This window comes from Choloepus didactylus, chromosome 9 (genome assembly GCF_015220235.1).
Source record: "Choloepus didactylus isolate mChoDid1 chromosome 9, mChoDid1.pri, whole genome shotgun sequence".
NCBI lineage: Eukaryota > Metazoa > Chordata > Mammalia > Pilosa > Megalonychidae > Choloepus > Choloepus didactylus.
In genome coordinates, this window is record NC_051315.1 from 61,916,339 (window position 1) to 61,941,204 (window position 24,866).

The following is a 24,866-nucleotide window of genomic DNA, read 5'->3' on the forward strand; positions in this document are numbered from 1 at the left end:
GAGGAAGAAGTTATCCAGTTGAAAACAGAATTGCTTATTTTTTTCTAAAGCCATATTAACTCTTATAGTCCATGATTCTACTCTTCGGTAAATATGAATCACAATGCACAGATGATAGTTCAGGAACCTGAACTAATGAGGATGGTTTCCAGATGTGCCATTTATATTCCCAAGGGGCAGGCAATGCAGGGGAGAGTCTAGTTTATGGACCGAATTAGAATTCTAAGCCATGGTGAATCTAATTCCTTTGCTCAACTGAAGGTTCTATTTTACACACTATGTCTCCTCCCCCCACTTGGGCCCCTGTTAAATGTTTACACGTAGATTTTGTATTTCATGGTAAATTTGATAGTAGCCCAGAAGTTTTAATTCAGATCTACATCCTCAGAAATGCCAAAAATAAAACATGCAAAATTCTTCCTGGGTGAAACATTTAGAAGATGGCTTTTTAAAAAAATGCTTTTATGTGAATTAGACTATACATTACACTATGACATTTGCTTTTTTTAACACTTCTCTTTGGAAAGTAAAAATCTGGCCTTAAGATTGAGTGTCCTTTCCAAAGATTCACCATCATAGAGAAGAATGGGAGGAGTGGGTTGCTTTGATTATTATTTAGTGTTGCAAGAAATTACTACAGTACTTGTGATGTCATTGTCAGTTATAATAAACCCATGAGAGTATGGGGTTCAGACATCAATATAATGAAGAGGAAGTGGTGTGGCAGTTCTTCCCAAAATAATACTGTCTTCCATAGTAAATGTTTTCTTTTCATCACTACACAATTTATTCTTAAAAATGCTCTAAGCACATCTCTCTATACTTTCATATTTTTCTCTTCTGCTCTGTAGTAAAATCACCAGGACAGCCAATACAAGTGGTTTATGTACCATCCCATCTCTATCACATGGTGTTTGAACTTTTCAAGGTTTGTAAAATAGTATTGCTTAACCTTTTTCAGTCCTTTCATGAGGTTAGGAATTCTACTCTACAATTTAAATACTCCTCTGGGTTCTCCTTGCTTTCATTAAAAGGTGACTATTGTTTCATGTTCAGTATCACATCACATTGCTGGAGACCAGCCTTTTAAAATCAACATTGATGGGCAGCTCAGTATAGTGGTAAGCTCAAACTTTGCAGTCAGAAAGACATGCTTTGAATCCCAGTTCTGCCAGATACTAGCTGTGTGATCTTAGGCAAGTCATTAAAACTTTCCACTGAGACTCAGTTTCCTCTTTAAAACGAGGATAATCACACTCAGGATTGTCAGGAAGATAGGGAATACCATACTAAATGCCCAATATATGGCAGCATGTTATAGATGCTCAATAAAGTTGTATTTATATTAATATTTTTATAAAGCCAAATATTTAGAAGGGTGATTCTAAATTTTCCACTGTTAAAGAACCCGAGTCCTGTTACATGCCTGCTTTTTATTTTGAGAAAGTAATTTGTATTGACTATAGGACTTCTGCTGTTACATTTGCTCTTTATGACAAATTTTGAAGACTAAATTTTGCTAGTAACATTGAGAGTACTTTTCTTTTCACTTGTGATACTTGCTAGTAGACCGGAAAGGAGGGACGAGGAGCCTTATGGGTCTCTCTGGCTGAAACGACAGCCTTCGATCAGACTCTTGGAGTCTCGCTTACTCTAGTAACTGTTTCTTCAGAGAAAAGAGGCAGCTCTCAGCCTGGTAATGAAAAACAAAAATAAACTAAAACACAAAAATCTGACCGAACATCTTAGAACACATTTGGATGATCCCATTTGTTGAGCAACAGTTCAAGAATGCTCATTTGTTCTAAGATAGCAAGAACGTATCTAATACCTTACAAAATCTTTGTGTCAAAGTGGTTAAACAAATAGGTTTTGGCACTTTTACAGGGTAAAAACTAATTTTTTCCTGAAATTTCAATCACATGAAATATCGTATGCCTCATGATGCTTAATAAAGGAAGTGTTACCATATTATGTGACATTTTACATAACGTAAAAAGTAATGGCTTTCATCTGGAACCTAATCTTAAACCTAATCTTAAACCACTTTTGGTAGAAATGATCTTCTCCTCAGGGATACTCATTCCTGACTGGAGAGCCAGGGCCACACACCCTTATTTGCAAATTCAGTCCCGTCTTTTGCCTTTTTAGTTGTATCGAGTCTTTATCAGTTTCCTCTCCTATGCTTCATATCATGTTATTATTGTTTAATGCTTATGATATGTTGGTAAATAACATGGTGTGTACCCTGTATCCTTTAGAAATGGATCAAAACAGTTTTACAAAATAAATATCCTTAGTTTCAAACTAGAGGTAAATTTGATTAGTTTCTACGTGATAATAAGGCCATTGTTGTTAATACTATATGAAAAAATATATGTTTTCTTAAAGAAATTTATGACAAAAATCATTCTTAAAACCAGAAAAGAAACTGTGTTTTCACCAAAAATAAACCATTGTTTTTTATAGTTTTAAAATTAAAGAGTTTGGACAGAATTTTCTGCTTTAGTAAAAAGTGTTTAGAAGTCTGGTTTTTAAAAACATGCAAAAGTTAGTTGGAATCTTTAAGTCAAAATAACTCCTAAATTCCTCAAAAATGACTTTTTTTTTTTTAAAAGTAACTCCTTAAATATGGTTATAAGAATTATGATTCTTTGACATATGCATATGTACTTCTGAAAATTCTAATTCATTTCTTTTTTTAAAGTTATTTATTTTTAATGTAACTAATGTATTTCAGAATGCAATGAGAGCAACTATGGAGCACCTTGCCGACAAAGGTGTTTACCCCCCCATTCAGGTTCACGTCACTCTAGGTAATGAGGATTTGACTGTGAAGGTAAATGCATTTTGTTTTTTTTTTTTAATTGATATGCAGGCACACATGGATGACCATGTACATAATTTCTAGAAGACATCATTAACTTATTCTCGGTGAAGGAAATCGTGTCACCAATAGTTGCTTCATTTATCTGACAGATCATGGAATTATCCCTTGAGTCTGTTTCCATTCCTGTCCTAATCCAGGTGATTCAAGTTAAAGTAAATCCTAAAGACAAGACAATTTAGCAGGAATCATGAATATCTACTTTGATCTAAAATCTAAAATATTTCAGTGTTTTCAGTGTTACATGGTACATAATTTTTCATTTTTAAACAGTGCTTTTCAATCTACTTTTACTTTGTTTCATTTAATTCTCATAACAGTTCTTTGACTGGAAGCCCAGGTAATTTTATCCCCAGTTTTACAGATGACCAAACTAAGACACAGTGATTAGCTCACAGGTATACAGTGAAAACATGACAGGCAATGTGGAATCAGGTCCTCTGGTTTCCACCACGTTGTTCTGGTGGCCCAGTTTCTTAGACTGTGATGGTGTTTCTCTTTTTTAAAATCACTTAATTTTTTATTAAAATAATAAATGCAGAGTAGAAACATCAGTTCCTTCCCACTTGGCAGGTCTCATTACTCAGAGGTAGTCTTTTAGTTATTTCTTCTGATATTTACCTCTATATTTCTAAGTATTCTAATATTATTTATGGTTTTTTTTTGTTTTAAACAGTAAATAATAACTTTCCATTGTGGTTTTCAGAGGAGTTAGCTCTCTTATAGCACCTGCTCCCTTTCCCCAAGTACTACCTTCTCCTCCTACCTTTTATTTTGCATCTTTTAAAAGAATTCTAGGTTGAAAATAATCTCCCCGCAATATTTTGAAGGCATCTACTGTTCTTTTTTTTTTAATTTTCTTTTGTTTTTAGTGATTTTTAGTGTATTCACAAAATTGTGCAACCATCACCAATGTCTAATTCCAGAACATTTCATTACTCCCGAGAAAAACCCCATAGCATTGGAAGTCATTCCCCATTCTATCCTCTCTAGACCCTGGAAACTACTAATCTACTTTCTGTCTATAGATTTGCTTATTTTGGTCATTTTATATAAATGGATTCATATGATATGAGGTCTTTTGTGACTGGCTTCTTTCACTTAGCATAATATTCTAGCATGTATCTGTACTTATTCCTTTTCATGGCTGAATATATTCTGTTATATGGTTCTAACCCATTTTGTTTATCCATTCATTAGTTGATGGACATCTGGGCTGTTTCCACTTTTAGGATATGATGAGTAATGCGCCAGTGAACACTGATGTACAAGTTTTTGTTTGAACACCTGTTTTCAATTCTTTGGAGTACATATATACACACAGGAGTAGAATTGCTGTGTCATATGGTAATTCTGTTTAACTTTTTGAGGAACTGCCAAACTGTTTTCTGAAGTGGCTGTACCATTTTACATTCTAACCAGTAAATATATTAGGGTCCCGATTTCTGCACATCCTTGGCAAGTTGTTATCGTCCGTCTTTTTTATTGTAGCCATACTAGTGTGTGATGTGCTATTTCATTGTGATTTTGATTTGCATTTTCTGATGTCTGATGAGGTTGAGCATCGTTTCATGTACTTATTGGCATTTGTATATCTTCTTTGGAGAAATGTCAGTTAAGATCCTTTACCCATTTTTAATTGAGTTATTTTATTGTTGAGTTTTAAGAATTCTTTCTCTATATGTATCACCTATATATTCTGATCATTTATCAGATATATGATTTGCAAATAGTTTCTTCCATTCTGAGTATTTTATTTTCACTTTCTTGATAGTATCATTTGAAGCACAAAGTTTTTTTATTTTTAATGAATTCCAAATATTCTGTCCGTTCTTTTATTGCTTATCTATTTTCATATCACATCTAAGAAACTATTGTGTAATCCAAGGTTACAAAGATTTATGCCTATATTTTCTAAGAGTTTTAATAGTTTTGGCTCTTACATTTAGGTCTTGATCCATTTGAATAAAATTTTGTATATGGTTTGAGTTAAAGAGTCAATTTCATTTGTTTACATGTGGATATCCAGCACTTTCCCCATTGAATTATCTTGGCACCCTTTGTTGAAAATCAGTTGCCAAAAAATATATGTTTTTTTTTTCTGGATTCTCTATTCGATTCCACTGATATATGTCTATTCATATACCAGTACTATACAGTCTTGATTACTGTAGCTTTATATAGTAAGGTTGAAATAGGCAAATGTGAGTCAAGATTGTTTTGGCTGTTGTATGTTCTTTCATTGCCATCTGATTTTTAATATTAGTATGTCAGTTTCTGCCAATAAAGCCACTTGGAATTTTGGTAGGGATTACGTTGAATCTGTAGATCAATTTGGAGAGTATTGGCATTTCAAACCGTATTAATTCTTCCAGTCCATAAACACAGGCTATCTTCCCATTTATTTAAAGCTGCTTTAATTTTTATCAACAATGCTTTGTAGTTTTCAGTGTACAAACTTAAATTTCTTTTGTTGAATTATATCTAAATATTCTTTTTGATGTTACTGTAAATGGAATTATTTTCTTAATTTCATTTTGGATCAGTCATTTTACTATGTAGACATACAACTGATTTTAAAGTATTTCTCTATCCTGAAACCTTGCTCAACCCATTTATTAGCTCTAGTTTTCTTGTGGCTTCCTTAGGATTTTCTATATACAAGAACATGCCATCTGCAGATAGAAAACTACTAGAGATAAGAGATAATTTTACTTCTTCCTTTCCAATCTACATGCTTTTTTTTTGGCCTAATTGCCCTGGCTAGAACCTTCAATACGGTGTTGAATGGAAGTGGCAAAGGTGGACATCATCCTTGCCTTGTTTCCTGATCTTAGGGAAAAATCTTTCAGTCTTTTTCACTATTTGGTATGCTGTTAGCTGTCAGTTTTTTCATAGATACCTTTTATTAGGTTAGGAAGTTCCCATCTTTTCCTAGTTTGTTGAGGGTTTATATCATGAATGGGTGTTGGGTTTTGTTAAATGCATTTTCTGTGTCTATTGAGATCATGTGGTTTTTGGCCTTTATTCTATTAAAGATGGTGTATTCTGTTCATTGATTTTTGTATGTTGAACCAGTCTTGCATTCTTTGGATAAATCTCACTTTGCATATGATTTATCTTAGTTTGTTAAGGATTTTTGCATCTATATTCATAAGAGGTATTGGTTTACAATTTCCTTTTCTTGAGATACCTTTATCTGGTTTTGGTATCAGTGATACTGATCTCATAGAAGGAGCTAGGAAGTGTTCTCTCCTCATATTTTTTAGGAGAGTTTGTGAAGGATCGGTGTTAATTCTTCTTGAATAAGAAGCCATCTGGGCATGAGCATTTCTTTGTGTAAATTTTTTTTTTATTAATTCAATTTATTTTTTATAGGTCTGTGTTGGTTTGCCAGGCTGCTATGATAAATTCCACATAATGGGTTGGCTTTAACAGTGGAATTTGTTGTCTCATGGTTTCAGAGGCAAGAAGGGCTGCTTCCTCCTGGGGTCAGTAGTGTTCCAATACTGGCGTGTTGCAATATCTGGGGTTCCTTGGCTTTGTATCTCTGCTTGCAGTCACATGGTGGTGTCCTCTTCTTTTCTCTTCCAAGTTCCTGCTGACTTCCTCCTTCTCCCTGTGGCCTTCTTCTTTTAAGGCCCCTAGTAATGCACTTAATGCCCACCCTCATTCAGACGGACCATACCTTAACTAAAACTAACATCTTCAAAAGGTCATATTTATAATGTGTTCATACCCACAGGGACATGAATTGAGATTAAACACATGTCTAAATTGGGGTACATATCTCAATGTACCACAAGGTCTGTTAAGATTATCTATTTCTTCTTGAGTCATTTTTGTAGTTTGTATCTTTCTAGGAATTCTTCCATTTTATCTAGGTTATCTAATTTACTGACTTATGATTATTTATAATATTCCCTTACAATCCTTTTCATTTCTGTAATTATACTATTACTTAAAGCCCATGTTTAACTTAGGGTTCCCTGTTTATGTAGTATAGTCCCATGGATTTTTTTTTTTAACTTTTTATTCTGTTACCATAGATACACTCTAACATTTTCCATTTTAACCATATTCAGATATATGTTTCACTACAGTTAATTGCATTCACAATGCTGTGCTACCATCACCAGCATCTATTACCAAAACATTTCCATTATTCTAAATAGGAACCTTGATTTTTAAGCCTTAGCTTCCCATTCCCTATCTCCACCCATCCAATGGTGACCTATATTCTAGATTCTGACTCTAGTAACAATTTTTGTCTTTAATTCTATTTTGTCTGATATTAGTATATCTCTCCAGTTCTCTTTTAGCTTCTGTTGTCATGCTGTATCTTTTTCTGTCCTTTTACTTTCAACCTATTCATATCTTTGAATCTAAAGCGTGTCTCTTTTAGGCATCATATAGTTTGATCATTTAAAAAAATTCCATTCTGCCAGTCTCTGCCTTTTAGTTGGAATGTTCAAGTCATTTACATTTAATGTAGTTACTGATAAGGTAGCATTTATGTCTGCCATTTTGCTATTTGTTTTCTGTGCCCTGTATCTTTTTTATTCCTCTATTCCTCCATTATACCTGCCTTTTGTGTTAAAACAATACTTTCCATTACCATATTAATTCCTTTGTCATTTCTTCTACTATATTGTTTGAATTATTTTTGTAGTGGTTGTCCCAGGGGTTAGGATTAACATCATGATTTTTAACAATCTAGTTTGGATTAATACCAGCTTAATTTAAATAGTGTACAAAAACTTTGCTCCTAAGTAGTTTAGCCCCCTCTCCTGCTTATGTTGATATTATCACAAATTATATCATTACACATTGTGTACCCTTCAACATGGGTTTATAGTTATTGTTTTATATAGTTGTCTTTTAAATCATAAAGGAAAAAGGAGAAGTTAGACCCCAAAAAAACTTATTAAAACTGACTTTATATTTGCCCATGCAGTTAGCTTTACTAGTGTTCTTTATTTCTTTATGTAGATTCAAGTTACTGTCTAGTGTTCTTTCATTTCAGCCTGAAGGACTCCCTTTAGCCTTTCTTGTAGGGCAGATACACTAGCAACAAACTCTCAGTTTTTGTTTATCTGGCAGTATCTTAATTTATCCTTCATTTTTGAAGGATAGCTTTGCTGTATATATAGAATCCTTGGTTGAAAGTTTTTTTCCTTCAACACTTTGAATATGTCACCTTCCTCACTGCCTTCTGGTCTCCTGGTTTCTGATGAGAAATCAGCTTTTAATCCTTTTTAGGATCCCATGTATGTGATGAATCATTTCTTTCTTGATGCTTTCAAGATTCTCTCTTTGTCTTTGTCTTTCAGCTATCTTTCGAGATTCTCTCTGTCTTTGTCTTTTCTTTGGTTATGATGTATCTAGGTGCAGATATCTTTTGAGTTTATTCTACTTGGTGTTTGTTGAACTTCTTGGATGTGCAAGTTCATGTTTTTCATCTGTTTTGTGATGTTTTGGCCTCCTTTCTTAAGATGGTTTCTTTGTCCCTTTCTATCCTCTCCTTTTGGGACTCCCATTCTGCATATATTGGTATATAAATATCTCACAGATCTCTGAGGCTTTGTTTACTTTTCTTCATTCTTTTTTCTTTCTGCACCCAAGACTGGATAATTAAATCTGTCTTCATTATCACTGTTGCTTTCCTCCATATGCTCAAATCTGCTGTTGAGCCCTTCTAGTTATTATACTTTTCAGCTCCAGAATTTCTATTTATTATTTAAAAATAATTTGTCTTTTTAATTGATAATCTCTATTTGATGAGTCATTATTCTCATATTTTCCTTTAGTTCTTTAGTTGCCACTAGTTCTTTAGATGTTTCTTTTAGTTCTTTGAACGTATCTAAGATGGTTAATTTAAAGGCTTTGTCCAGTAAGTGCGAGTTGCCTCAGTAGTAGTTTCTGTTGATTCCTTTTCTCCTGTTTATGGGACATACTTTCTTGTTTCTTTGCATGCCTTGTAATTTTTTTTGTTGAAAACTAGACATTTAAAATAATAGAATGTGATACGTCTGGAAATCAGATTTCCCCCTTTCCCAAACTTTTTTTGTTGTTACTTATTTATACAGTGACTTTTATGAACTAATTCTGTAAAGTCTGTATTCTGTTTTGTGAGTGGCCACATAAATCTCTGTTCCGTTAGACTAGTGATCAGCTAATGATTATACAGATACTTCCTTAAACTCCAAGAACCAGTAAGTCTCCCAGTCTTTGCTAAGGGAATCTGCATTAGGGCACACCTTGAGTGCTAGGCCAGGTGGTTGACAGGTCTGCCCTAACCTTCACTTCCTGATTGCGCAGTGCCTCAAGGTCAATCAGAGGTGAGTGCTTAGGGCCTTTTCAGCTCTTTCCTGAGCATGAGCATACCCCTTCCATATTCCCAGGAATACCTCTGAGCTTTTCAATGTCTCTATGAGCATCTCATCTCCCAGCTCTTCCTGTTAAGCTTTTTGGTCAGCCTATTGTTTGCTCCAACTGTTATCCACCGCCAAAGGCAGCCCTCAAGTTAATCAGTAGCATCTAATTGTTTTTGATAAATGCTCTGGGTAAAAACCTTTTTAAAAGTGAACTCAGAGTCAGGTCAAGTAAAGACACCCTTCCCACTGGCTGCTAGGATGCTAGTTACATTGTGATTACATGCTGTTGGTTTTCAATACCACCTTGTTTTCTGTTCCTGTTTTATCTTTTATTCCTGTGAGAATATTACAGCCTTTTTTTTTAAGGTAAAGTAAATATCCCTTTGCTCCCAGAACTATCTGTTTCCTCTAAGATTCCTTTTTTCTATCTTTCTTGGCTGTTTGTTTTGGTTTGCTAAAGCTGCTGGAATGTAATATACCAGAAATGAGTTGGCTTTTACAGTGGGGATTTATTAGCTTACAGATTTACAGTTCTTAGGCCATGAAAATGTCCAACTCAAGGCATCAATAGTGTGATACCTGGACTTTGAAGACAGGCTGCTGGCATCCAGGATACCTCTGTCACCTGGCAAGGCACATGGCCGGCACCTGCTGGTCCTTCTCTCCTGGGTTTCATTGCTTTCCACTTCTGGCTTCAGAGGCTTCCACTCTGCTCTTCTGTGGGTCCTCTTTTAGCTTTTCTGGGACTTTTCTCTGAATTTCATCTCTTAGATTCTATATGTTATTTATCATCTTATAAAGGACTCCAGTCGGAGGATTAAGACCCACTATGAATGAGGTGGATCACATCTCAATTGAAATAACCTAATCAAAGGGTACCACCTACAATAGGTCTGCCCCCACAGGAATGGATTGAAAGAACATGACCTTCTCTGGGTTACATAATAGCTTCAAACTACCATGCCGTTCATTTAGAAGAGTGAGGCACAAATAAGAAATACACAGTAATACTGTCTGTCTGCTGAAGAAAAGAATGTGAATGCTTTACTCTTTTTCAGCCCAGATCCCTCTGGTTAGCTATGTGCAGCACTGTGTGCATTAAGGTTAAGGTTTACTGGATTCAAAATAAGCCCCGTATGTCTTCTACTTCAGGACTTACATTGTGCTGCAGCATGGTCATTCTCACACCTTTTCCTGCTTCTGATTAATGTGCTTTGGCATGCTCGTCCACACCTGCTTTCCAAGACCTGAGGTCATCCAGCACCTGCACGGATCAAGGTTAACTGAGCTTTTAGGCACTCAGCAGAGATTCTTTCTGTGCTGGTGGGCAGGTTTTGCTTAGTGTTAAGGAATTTTTCTATCTGATGTAAACAAAGGCTTGTAAGGAACTTGAACAGAATTGTTCTCAAAGCCTCAAAAAAATATATCCTCCTGTATTAGACTGTCTGCACTCATTCATCTTCCTCCTCATACCCAGGGGCACTTGAATACATTTACTCTTATCTCTCTTTACATGTGAAATGCTTGTTTTGATTTTCTTTAGTGTAATTTTCATCCCCATCACTTACCTTAGACTCTCAGGGTCAAGGCTTGGGATTCTTTCCATTCTTTTAATTTGTTTGGATTGTTGCCTTTTTTAAAAAAAAAAAAAACTTTTATGTCTCTCCTAAAAATCCTGTGAGTGAAGTTGTTTTTTTTCTGTCTTAAAATTCTAGCTTTCAGATTTTGTGTTTTGTCTTTATGCAATAACTAAGAGCAGTGTCAGCCACATGTGTTTTAAATTAAAATTTAAGTGTCTTGGTGCAACAACCATTGGCGATGTTACAAACTTGATAGTGAAATAGCTGTTGGTTAAGAAGCTAGAAGAATACAGGGCTAGTAAATTTCCTGGCTTCAGAGCTGTCATCAGGTGAGTAGTGGTTCATTTCTCCAGGGCCGTGAGTCAGCCTAGGGAGCTCAGTGGTGTGCAGAGCAGGATGTTAAGGGATGGCAGCTCTTGCTTAAGTGACATTAGAAAGTGGCGATTTGATGTGCTGAAGAGAAAAATTTTAAAATAATTGACAAACTTCTTCTCAGCCTTCCTGTTGACACTGCTCCCCACCACCCCATCTCTTTCATAATCTCTTCCTTTTCCTTGCCACAGGCTTTCTCTTATGATTCTAGATTTTTTTCCCTCTCAGTTCTCTTAGTCAGAGTTTTCCTGTTTAATTTTCACATCTCAATATATTTGTCACCAAAGTGCCATTCTTCTTGCCTTCTCCTTATCTTTAATATATATATACAGCATTGGAGACGAATTATCTGCCTCTCATTATTCCTTCCTTCCCTTTCCCTGAGTTACACAGATCCTCTGATGTAAGATCTTCTATACAGTTCTCTTGGAGACTCTTTTGACCATGTTACCCTTAAAAATCCACCAGCTCTAGTTTATTTTGGTTTTGATTGCAAAGCAAAGGAGGTTAATTTTATCAATTTTCAACTATATTCCTATAGCTTAGTTTACCCCCTTCTCTGCTAGTAAGATGATGTTTCTCATGGTCCCTTCTGTTTCTGTTCAGTAATTCTGCTTTTCTCAAACTCATCTGCAGCTGGACGTCACTTCTTGGATTGCTTTTGTCTTTGTAGCTGAAAGGTTAAAGAAAACCAGGAAATATTTATAAATGTTTACCTTTTTATCTTACTGTCTAGTGTGATATGGTTATTTACTTACTATTTACAGAACACCCACACTTCTTACTCCTATCACCAGAAGTATGAGGCAGAGCATTGAATTAAAGGGTGAATAATTAACAAATTGATGGATCTCAGAAAATATCCTGTTTATTTATCTTATTAAAATAAATCTCTTTACAGGGCTTTGAATTCATAGCCAAAAACAATTTCAAGCATAATGCTGTATGCTGGTTCTTAACAAACTCCTTGTATACTTTTATACTGTGATTACTTCATTATAGATATGTTAGAGGCAAGTCTTCAAATGGTATTTCGAGATAGATGAGTTTATTTTCAAAATGAAGAAAGCTATATAATTTCCATTATAAAATTGAGATGTGTATACTGTAAAGATTTTTTAAGAATATGTAAAAACTCAACTATAAGCCATTTAGTCTTTTGACTTTTTTAAAAAACTTTTTTTTTTTAAACTTTCAAATTTCCAGGACAGTTACAAAAATAATAGGAGCCCCACACAGAGAATGCTGACATACACCTATCCCCAGATACTCATCTCCACCAGTTTTAACATTTTGCCACATTTGCTGTATCATTCCATTCCATATGTCTGTCTCTCCATCTGTTAATCCATTTTCTGAATGCTTGAGTATAGGTTTCACAAATCATGCTCCTTGAACACTTAATATTGCCAGGTACATTTCCTAAGAACAAGAATATTCACTTATATAGCCAGTAAGTGCAGTTATCAAGTTCAAGAAATTTAACATTGATATAATGCTTACAGTCTATATTCCAATTTTTTCATATACCCCAATAATGTCCCTTTGAGCCTTTTCTCCTCCATTGTCAGAGCCCATTCTGGATCATATATTTCATTCAATCGTGATTATCTATTTAATTGCCCTTCCTTTTCCTTTCCTTTCCGTTCTTTCCCTTCCTTTCCCTTCCCTTCTGTTCCCTTCCTCTTCCCCTTCCCCTTCCCTTCCTTTTATTATGGGAATATATATGCAACAAAAATTTTCCCATCTCAACCACTCCCAAGCATACCATTCAGTGGGATTAATCACATTCATAAGATTGCAATATCCTCACCACCTTCCATTACTAAAACTTTCCCAGACAGAAACCCTACCCCATTATGCATTAACTCCTCATTTTCCCTGTCCCTCACCCCTGGAATTCTGTCTCTGTAAGCGTATATACTCATCAGTATTTTCTTTGTAGTTACCATGGGGTTTAAATTTAATATTCTAAATGTAACAGTCTTGTTTACTTTGATACCAACTTAACGTCAATAGTATATACAAACTATGTTCCTATATGCTTCCGTCCTTCCACTTTTATGTAGTTCTTGTCACACATTGATTTATCATTATATTTTATGCATTTGCCTTTTAGATACTGTAGGAAGTAAACAGTGGAGTTACAAAACAAAAATAAAATAGTAAAGCATTTGTATTTGTCCATGTCATTACCCTCTCCAGAGATCTTATTTCTTTATTCAGCTTCTATCTATTGTCTAGTGTCCTTTCCTTTCAACCTGCAGAACTCTCTATAATCTCCAGTGTGGCCAGTCCATTGGTAATGAACTCCCTTAGCTTTTGTTTACCTGGGAATATCTTAATGTCTGTCTCATTTTTGACAGTTTTGCCAGATATAGCTTTCTTGGTTGGCAGTTTTTTTCAGCACTTTAAATATGTTCTCCCACTGCCTTCTTTCCTCCATAGTTTCCGATGAAAAATTGGCACTTAATCTTATTGCAAATCCCTTGACACATTGCTTCTCTTTTGAGGCTTTCAGAATTCTGTCTTTATCTTTCACATTCAGCTCTTTGATTATAATATGCCCTGCTGTGGGTCTTATTGACTTTTTAATAATACTTCAGTAATACTTTTATCTCTCTCTCTCTCTCTCTGTTTGTATGTGTGTATGTGTTAAAAGCAGATTGTGTATGACAATTACATTAATATTACAAGTAGTAGAATCAGTTTCAATTTTGTGCAAAAGAAAATCGGCATAGAAGATTAGAATATAAGCTATACAATAGCTAGGAAAATAAGTCTATGTAAACTCTGAAGGAAAATAGAATAAAAATAATCTATGAATCACTAAATTCAATGTACCATGTAATTATTTGAATTGCAAAATGATATAAGAACAACATAAAGACCTATGTACCTTACAAACTCACCAGCAGGTAGTCTGGGGAGGGAGGAGTCTGTGATGCATAGTTGCTTATGATGAGACTGATACTCAGTGAAGTAGTTCTGGTTTTTTCTCTCTGAAAATGAAAGTTATACCAAGTTTCTTTTTTTCCCAATAAAAGTAATTGTGAAAAAAATTCAGCCAATACTGAAAATGCAAAGGAAGAAACTTACCCATATTCCATAAATACTAAATTATGTATCATTATTAAATGATACATAAATTATGTATCATTTCAGGCATTTTTATAATTTTTATAAGATTGGGATACAAATGCTTTTTCATAACTTATTTCTGCTTTACATTTTGTAGAGGTCACTCATGTCAATACATATACTTCTATATAATAGTTAATGGCTAAACTGTATTCTAATTTAGAATGTACTTTAATTTATTTAGCTAAAACCCTGTTTAGGTTGTTAATCAGTTTGAGCTATTCTAAATACTGCTCTTATGAATATTCTCATACATAGAGATTTGAACCCTTTTCTGATTATTTTCTTGGGATAAATTTCTGGAAGTTAAATTGTTGGGTCAAAGGGTACATACATTTTAAATTTGATACTAGTTGCCAAACTACCATCAGAAAGAAATAACAAACTTATTACCTCTAAGATAGGCTTACCTGGTGTCTGTGCTAAACTGCACTGTGAATGGACTTCAGTAAAATAGAAAGCCACAGCACTGGATTTGTATTATGATGCGGTTTATTATATATTAGAATTTCACATTAGAGGAGTTGTGCTAAGTCTGCCAGTGAGGGAGAAGTTCATGTTAGCAACTTAAATTGTGTGGTGCTAATTTTCAAAAAGCAGTATTCTCTAGCCAGCAGTGAAACTGGGTCACTGTGAGTATGAATTGGTATTTTGCTCTTTGTGGATCTTAAACATAGGACATGATGTTTCTCACCTTAGATGAGTGACCGTGGAGGCGGTGTTCCTTTGAGGAAAATCGACAGGCTCTTCAACTACATGTATTCAACTGCACCTCGGCCTCGTGTGGAGACATCCCGAGCAGTGCCCCTGGTATGTGACCAAGAAATGATGAAATGGGTTTTTGTGAATTGTCTTCATTGCACACTGCCTGCCGAAATCAGTCACCTCAGCCATCATGTTGGGTGTCCGCAAGGAAGAAGTGATGCTTTAGAAACACTTTCCTCCTTTAAGCGGTCTTTGGAATGCTTTTTTTTTTTTCTTTTAATTGGAAAGGGTACAAGATTAAGAGTATTTCTTTTGGAGTTCTAGTTGCCAAGCTTGATAGTGATGTATCAGTTTTTTTGTGGCAAACCGCATTTTGATATACTACTAATAATGTGAAGAATAAGTTACCAGTTTTATTAGTATTTTGTTAATACCTATTTAATATTTAGCTTTGATTTTTTTCCCTTGAATATTTGTAATTTAATTAGAAAGACATCATATTCTAGAGTTGGATTAGTTTGATCACCAACTTAAAGATGGCTCAAGTTATAATCTTTTTAATAGTGTTTTTATGGCTCTTAGTCACCTATTTTCAGGTTTAATATGATCAGTTTTTTAACTGACTCTTGTCCCCTGCCCCTTATCTCTACCATTTTTTAAAAAGCACTTTGCAAAATCCCTGCGCTGTCATTCTGGAGGATCTCTATTTTCCAGGCCTTGAAGCTCCTCTAGCATATACACTGGAGTGATGCTGTAACATGATTTTGCATGTCACAAAATGCTGTAAAAGATGGCTCTATTTTAGACCCTTTCCTAGGAAGTTACTAGAAGGACTATTCTAGTAGTTTTACTTGTTATATATTTCAACAGCATAAATTCTGTAGTTACAACTATAATATAGTTCATGTCTTAACCAAACTTGTAAAAGATTGCTCTAGTAATGTGCTTCTCAAATTGAGGTGTGTGGCTCCCAGGGGCAGGCAAAGTCAAATGAGACAAGGGCATCTCCTTAGAATTCCGATTTTACTCCAAGAAGTGGTGGTGGTGGAGGAGGGGGGCAGTGGGAGTACTGCATTTGTACTTAATAAATATTGTATAATTTTTGTGGAGAGCTGCATCAGACCAGTTTCTGGACCTAAACTGTTTCATTCTCAGCTCCACTATATCTTAGCTGTGTAGCCTTGGGAAAATTATTGCCCTCTCCATGCCCATTTCCCCAACTTGAAAATTGGGATTACTGTGAGGATTGAGTTAATGTACATAAAAATGCTTTCTATAGCACCTGATACATAGAAAATGCCATATAAGTATTTGTCATTTAGGGGATACAAAATTTATGTGCTTTTTTAAGAAAATAAGAGGTTCAACATGGGACAGCCTCCTCTATACACCTGCCAGGGTTACTCTTCTCTGCTGTGTGTGTGTGTGTGTATGCTGGCACAGTGGAGGCCAGTCTATAGTAGAGAATCAGAAGACACTATAAGCATATATTAGGGCAATATTGTTTATAAATGATAGTTCTTCATGCTGGGCAAAGCAGAAATAAAGGTGGAAGTTCCAAGGAGAAGTACAAAGCGAGGTTGGGATGTCACCAGTTTTCAGGGCTGTCTGTCAAGCAGCCTCATAAGGGGACATCAAGCCAAAGCAGGGTCTGTGCTGACATCAACTCTTTCCTAGACTCTCGATCTGAACAACTCGCTCTCTGATTGGCCCAGTTTCTCTTTTGTTTCATTGATTTCTTTTTTTATTTTGAGGGGGTTTGGGTTGTGGCCCCTGAATTATGGCCTAAAATCTTAGTGCATAATTAGTTTGGATTTCTGAAATTATATGGTCTTAAATACCTCTTACTGGAAAATAAATATAATGTGGACGTGGAATGAAAAGAGTTGGATTATTTCTTAAATATTCCTTTTTATTAGAATAATGCCTTCCTTACCTTAAGATAGATTGATACATGAAATTCTGAACTTTTAAATAGAAAGATAATTCATTTTTGAAGAGACTCTTTGTTTTACATTAAAAATAATCATAGGTTTCCTTTAGATAAGTTAATTTAACAACTCTTTGGGCCTCTTACATAAGGTAAGCACTGTTTTCTGTCTTTATTTAATTATAAAAAGTTCAAGAAAGCACAATTTTTTCATGAACATATTTAGTAAAGTGAGAGAGCTATTTATAAATGTGACTATTTTATTAGCTTCACAAATCACAGACATCATTTAAATTGATAGCTAAATTTTATTTTATTAATGAACAAATCCCAGTAAATACTACAAGCCTTGTCTGTTTATGAAGGGCAGGCTGCTCAGTACATTTTAAAATATAACTACTGCTTCTTGGCAGATTAAGTCACTAAGATGAGAAGGATGAAGTAAGTAGTTGGGTTCTCAAAAACTAAGAGGAAAGACAAATGGTAACAAGAGAACCTAGAACTGACAGTTTGATTCCTTGCATGTAGCACCATGAAACTGTCATGAACTCAGACAGCCTGGTCACCAGTTTTGAATTCTGTTTACATGATGGCGTAGAATCTTGGATTCTAACATACAACTAAAAATTCATAAGCCCCTGGAAATGTAAAATTTTAGACAATTAGATTTATATGAAGTTGTAATGTATTATGGTATAATTTTACAATTATATTTTTATGAATGGAATCTTCAAATTGAAAGAAAGGAAGCTCTATCAAGTTGAGATGTGATTTTTTAATATCTGAGAAAGATAAGGACAGAATGAAGTTTAAGATCCTCCATACTGCTTTAGGATAAATAGTGAATAAGGCATCCTATTCAGTGGTTAGCTTACTGGTATCTATGGCTTCAACCTTTGGCCTTGCTGGGGACAAGGGCTTTCCTTCTGATGTACCCCACTCTTTCCATCATTTCCATATTCTGATTCATTAGAGCCAGACATATAATTTCTATATCATAAAGGAACAGGATGATAACTTTTGTTGGATAAAACTAGAAAGACAAGGGAAACAAAAAATTTCACTAAGGTTTAAAAAGTTTCATAATTCTTAGATAGTTTTTTTTAAAGAAACAGTTTTATGTAAGTGTATGCACTATTGCAAAAAGCAGACTTGCAACTATATTCTTAATGCTGTAAATGCAAGCATTATTATATCTAGAGTGCTTTTAGAAAACAAACACCCTCTGCTACTGAAGTGTTTACCAAGTTAGAGATTTGGCATCAGCAGGATTCACTTCAGTAATGCTCTTCAGCAGTGGAATATTTCTAACTCTTGAGCTTGACTGTTCTGTGGGGTATTACGAGGCTTAAAATTATAAAATTAGAGACTCATTTCCAACATATGTGTTACTTTAGACACCTTTCTGGCTAAAGCACATTGGTATTAGCATTACGTATCTTCACATTGCTTAAGTGAACAAAATTTGAAAATAGTATATGTCTTAGAGAGTTTGCATCAAAACCTCCAGTACTGTGAGAGATACAAAAAAGCCTAAGATACAGCCCTTACCCTCAACGCTTATATATGGAATGATTAGAGAACAATTAATGCCAATCTAAAATACTGTCAAGAAGAATAAGGTCTTGAATTTATCATCAGTCAGAAACCCTCAAATTAAGATTATTCAAGGAGAGGGAAGACTGAATACAAAGGGACTCAGGAATGTTTGGGATGTAGGAGTACCATAAGAGGTAGAACAAGAGCCATCCACCCCTATCCCAAAGAGACTAGGAGAGGAAGAGGTTATCAGAGCCCAGAGGAGAGAGCAGTGACCTTCTGTCCAGGGACACAGCCAGCCCAAGGCAGCTCAAAAGGAGGGAAAAGGGGCAGTAAGTACCGAGTTCACGCTGATCATCTGCCAAGGATTCACATTGTCCAGATACATCTACAAGTCAGAGGGTAAGGAGTCTCTTAAAGTAATACATTCATGTCATTCACCCCAGACAGTGAGCAGGGTGGAGAAGGGTGGAAATGGACCTGGGGACAGATGAAAGATTCCAACACAGTCCACTGCCTTTGCCCTCAGCATTCACACCTGTCCTTTATTTGGATGAGAAGGACACGCACCAAGACTCATCAGCTACAATATCATTGTGAGATACCATTCATTTATACTCCTACATGGAATCTAATCTATTAACCACCACCGGTATTAGAAAACAAATGAAAGGGGAGAAAAGAAACAAATCCCACCCAAACATGGCTGCTACAGTCCCCACCTCTGAAGCTGGTCATAAGGTCTGAGTTTGTTATCATGGCTTCCACCTCCCATTTTGTGTCCCCCTTACCCACTGCTACTACCTCAGCTGAGCAGAGTTCCTTACCTGGTGAGATGATCCAAACCTTCATTCCTGAATGATTTAAAGTCTTTGGATACTACATTTTTTCATTCACCAAGATTATTGGGGCAATCAAGTACTAAAACGTACCCATAGTTTCCTTGCCCACTTTACATAGTAACAACCCCGTTTCTCCTTGATAATTGGGAGCAGTCACCTTCCCAGTACAGTCAGAGGTATGAGAAGTACAGATGACCAGGGGCAGTCTCAGCTTCCAATATATTTGAACCGTGTGTTCCTTGGTAGGAGCATTACTCCCTTGGTTATCAGTACCTCCAAACCTACCTAGCCCAAGGTTGCAGGTTAGAAGCACACATTCTTCCAGGGATTATTAGGTTTAATGGTGAAAGGGGCCACTTCATTTCCATCCTTTGGTTCCTGAACCCATGCATCTGGTTACGGCACCATCTCCTGGCCCTTGGTTTACAGCATATGCCGTATTCTATAGGATAGCACTCTAGCCTCATAGGATGTTGTCTCCCAGCCATAACTGAGTCTTTATCAGGCCATTCCACCCTTCTGTCCAGCCATTACATCTGGATGATGGGGCATGTGGTGAGATCAGTAAGTTCTGTGGACATGAGCCCAATGTTGTCCTTTCTTTGCCACAAACTATCCCCTGGTTGGGGGCAATATGTATGGGATACTGTGGCATTAGACAAGGCGTGCTGTAAGTCCATGAATAGTGATGCTGGAATAAATGCTTTAGACAGGAAGGAGAATCCTTATCCATAATATTTATCTGTTGTGGGAGGATAAGCACTACCCCTTTTGTGATGGGAAAGTTCCAATGTAATCAACCTGTCTCCATGTAACTGTCTGGTTCCCCATAGAGCATGGAGAAGGTGCCATGTTGGGGGATCACCATTGGCCTTTGCTGTTGGCAGGTTGGGCACTCAGCTGGGGTGGTAACAGTCAGCTTTAGTGAGGGTGAGACTGTTGAGCTCCTGCAGAACCTCCTTCTTGCTGGCATGACTGCTTTCTAAGTGGACCAATAAGCAAGCACTGAGGTAGCTGGAGAAAGGCTGCTTGACATCTTGTCCACCTGATTATTGAGAACTTCCTCCATGTGAATGTCTTTTGGTGGACATTTACATGAGACAGAATATTTTCACACTCTTAAGTCCATTCAGATAGACCATCCATGTGTCTTCCAGACTTCCTTGTCATCAGTTATCCAGTTTTGTTCTTTTCAAGTCCCTGTGCAGCCAGCCAACCTGTTTGCCATTGCTTGGGAGTCAGTGTAAATGTACTATCTCAAGTAATTCTGTGCTCTAGTAGGATTTACTTTCACCCCCTGGGAAAAGTTATAGTAAAAGGGCAGTTGGTACTGCATGCTGTGCTGATCCACCAGTGGACCAGGCCCCTGCTGTCTGTTTTCTCTATTAACTAGTCAAAGGTGAGTGCCCATGAGCCCATAGGTGTGGGTTAAGGTAGAGACAGTGACAAAGTAGGTCAGGTACCACAGGAATCTGAGCCGCCTGTTTGTGCATTTTTCTTGGGGTCACTTCTGAAACCAATTAATGGTCCCAACAAGGGACCTCATCTCATTCAAGTTATGATAATTCAAGGAAGGTTTATTTTCAAAGAGACTGATCACACAGGTATGGGTAGGGATAATACAGGGATAATACAGGAACCCAGGGCTAGCCAGAGTCACCACCCTGGCTTGAAAGGATATGAGGGAGAATTTACCAGAACCCAGAAGAAAAGAAAGTTGCAGAGCATTTGCCTACTCTCAAGGGGCCCAGTTTGCCCCAGCAACCTCACAGGGAAGGAACCAGGAAGATGCATACCCTGGCTTGACTGTATCTCCCTTGGAGCTCCTGCCAGGCTCCCATTGCCGAAACCACTGGAAGCAAAGGACATGGGAATCCATAGATGGAATCCATTCAGGTCAGCCTCCCAGGGCAGAGAGAAGTATGGAGAATGGACAGTGCATTTGGAGGGGCAAACAGAAACTCTGGTTAGAAAAGTTAAGTAGTAAATGCTGTAGACAGGTCATGTCATAGCCTGGATTTGAACCCTAGTCCACACAAGCTCTTAATTAACATGCTATATGGAATGTCATTCAACATGACCTGCTAATAGAAATCATTTTTACATTTTGTCCAAATGTTTTACTTTTTAATAAAGAATTGGTAGGATTTAACCAGGTGAAGGAGGCAGCCATTCCAGGATAACTGGGAATAGGATGAACAAAGACACAGAAGTGAAAAATAACATGCCATATTTGAGTATCTTAAAAGCAGGAGATTTTGTTCTGATGGATGGAAAAGTGAGAGGTAGTGGTTGGATCCTATGGGCTCTTTAGGATTGAAAGCTCTTTAGAAGCTGGGATTTTATCTCTAAGACAGTAGGATGAGGGTGGGTGGGGAGTGAGACATGCTTTGAAGGTTTTTTGTTTGTTTGTTTGTTTGTTTTTTAATTTTTATTGGGATTGTTCAGATACCATACAATTATCCAAAGATCCAAAGTGTACAATCAGTTGCCCCTGGTACCCTCTTACAGCTGTGCATCCATCACTACACTTAATTTTTGTTCAATTTTTAGAAACTTTTCATTACTCCAGGCCAGAAATAAAGTGAAAGATGGGGGGGGAAAAAAAGGAAAAGAAAAGGAAACTCGAATCCTCCCTTATCCCTAACCAACCCCCCTCAATTACTGACTTGTCGTGTTGGTATAGTACATTTGTTACTGTTTATGAAAGAATGTTGAAATACTACAAACTGTAGTATATAGTTTGCAATAGGTATATATTTCTTCCCTATATATCCCTCTATTGTTAACTTCTAGTTGTATTGTCATACATTTGTTCTGGTTCATAGAAGAGTTTTCTAATATTTGTACAGTTAATCATGGATATTGCCCACCATAGGATTCAGTTTTATACATTCCCGTCTGCTTTGAAGGTTTTTAAGCAGGAAGTGACCTGTCATTGAGAATTAAGAAAATAGACCTTGTGTTACAAATGTCTCCTGGTTCAAAATACATTTATGATATGGAGCCATAAGATATATCTATTAGGCCACAACAAGTTTTTTCTACTCTTGCTCCTAAAAGAGAGAACGTTTATATGAAATTGTCAAAAACAGTATCAGGATACTCTATCATATAGGCCAGTGAGGAAAAGCAACATGATTTTGTCAGAACACCGCAAGTCAATTTTTAGAAAACAGAAGAATGAGAAGTTTTAAATGACCAGAGAGGAGTCAGCTAATGTAGGACTCAACTAAGCTTCAGCTTCATTGTTGATGGCTCAGGCTTAAAAGCTGGTATAAATACCTACAAATTAATGAATCACTTTGATGCAGGTTCCGATAGCCCTGGTACACTCTGTGACATTTATTTTTTAATTAGAAAATTATTTCACAGTATGACTTTCTGAACACAATGTTGTTTTTCTCATCAAACAGGCTGGTTTTGGTTATGGATTGCCCATATCACGTCTTTATGCACAGTACTTCCAAGGAGACCTAAAGCTATATTCTCTAGAGGGTTATGGGACAGATGCTGTTATCTACATTAAGGTAATGAAAATAGTCCTCTTTTTAATGATTATAAGAAGAATTGCCAATATTTAATTGTAATAAAGTATTACATCTATTTGAATATGGATTTGTACATACAATTTTGTCTGTTTTGACAGATGATCTCACACTATAGGTTAAGAAATGCTCTTATCTGGCAAGTTAAGGGCTATAGTTGTTAATAGAAAAAAGGTTAAAGTGGAAAATTATAAAAATATATATATCTTACAAATTTAATTTTAACATAAAACATGAATCTACATACATCTACTAATCTTTTGATGTACTGCCAAGGCTTTTTCTTTGTATTATGGGGCTGCAGATTGGAATTTCACATTATCTTTTTTTGCAGAAACCATACTTAGAATGCATCATTTGTGATTTCCTATTTTGATTTATTTAAGCACAAAGAAACAACCAAATGCAGAATCCTTTTGGATTTTCATGCAATCCTCTACAGATGTCTTCTGATTCTAATTTGACAGATTTTTTATATGACTTTCCTTCATGAGTCTTTCCAAAGCATTCATCTTAGTTTTCATAGAAACAACCTTTTTATTTTTATATTTTGCACTTCATTTATGTAATATTTGATTAAATTTTATAATTACAATGATAGATTGCATAATTACATAAACTGAGTTAGGAACACAGACATGTGACTCTTGGATTTCCTCCTTTGGGGAGCAGAAGCACTTAGCCTGCTGGCCTGGAATGTTCAGTGTGTTTATGGAGGGGTTACTGCAGGGATGGAGAGCTGCTGGGCTCCTTGGATCCACTGGGTTAAGTGGTAGCCTGTTAAGAGTTGCCACCATTTGTGCCTCATTATCTGGTGATGCTGGTTTCCTGTTCTAGCCACTAGATGGCACCTGTATTATAGGAAATGCTGAAGTATTTATATTGGAAAAAATAAATTTATCTGAAAAGGTTAAATTCTTTCTAGATATTAGGGTTCCCCCTCCCCCCACCCATCTCAGTTGTGAGGAACTTAAAAACTGCAACATGAAATTAACATTTTTATCACCAAGTGTAACATTTTTGTCCAGGCTATAAATGAAGCGCTGCTCAAATTTTAAAGAGAATACATAGGGGAAAGTTTTTTAGTTCCATTTTGGAAAAAAATAGAAGAGGTCTTACAGAATTATTAAGATCATCAACATGAAAGACCTTACTTAGCATTACTGGGATGAAATTTCTGTTTCAACATTTCTTACATCTTGGAATGTCTGTGGCCTGAGGTTGAAAATTCTACTAAAAAATCTTAACTTTGAGAAGATAACAAGAAGCATAGTTTATCTCAGGTAAATTGAAGGTTCTGGTGATTTAGAGGAAACTGACATATAAAAGTAGATTAATGGTAATGCTATGTTGGAAACTTGAAATTATGCATGCTGCAGAAATCATACTTGCCATGACTGAAGTGGGCGGCTTTAATGGCAGAAGACTGAAGATGAAACCAAGGGCCAAGAAGTGTTCCTGTAAAAGCCAAGATGTCTTAGACATCTATTTATTGATAATATTATTATGATGAATTTAAAAAAGTACAGTGACTATACTGAAAAAAAAGGCATTTCTTCTACTAAATAATTGAAATTATAGAATTCAGTTATACAGTTATATATATTAAGGCCCATAGGTCAATTTTTATGATTCCACACTTTAACTGACTTTTTTAATGAACTAACCAACTTCCAATGTGGGTCATGTTTTGTAAGAGTACTTACTATACCTATTTAAAATTTCCAATCCAGCAGCTTCCAGGCTGACTGGAAAATTACTGCAAGCAACAAACTCAGTCTACATGCACATCAACCCATAGATTTAGTAAATAACATGTTTCAAATTTATATATTATTTAAAAATGTGTGTAGATGCTGTTAAGAATGACTAATGAAATAAAAATCCAATAAAGTATCATTTAATTTGTAGTAACATTTTTGCCAAGGTATATTTTCTCAAATAA

At 35.9% G+C, this 24,866-nt stretch overlaps 1 protein-coding gene across 1 annotated transcript in view; it reads left to right on the forward strand.

Annotated features, from left to right (window-relative positions):
• Positions 1-24,866, forward strand: part of PDK1 (pyruvate dehydrogenase kinase 1) — a 46,021-nt gene that overhangs the window by 17,386 nt on the left and 3,769 nt on the right. The window contains exons 7-10 of the mRNA XM_037849685.1: positions 852-928; positions 2,741-2,839; positions 15,057-15,167; positions 22,790-22,903. Coding sequence (XP_037705613.1) covers positions 852-928; positions 2,741-2,839; positions 15,057-15,167; positions 22,790-22,903 — 401 coding nt within the window. The remainder of the gene's footprint in view (positions 1-851; positions 929-2,740; positions 2,840-15,056; positions 15,168-22,789; positions 22,904-24,866) is intronic.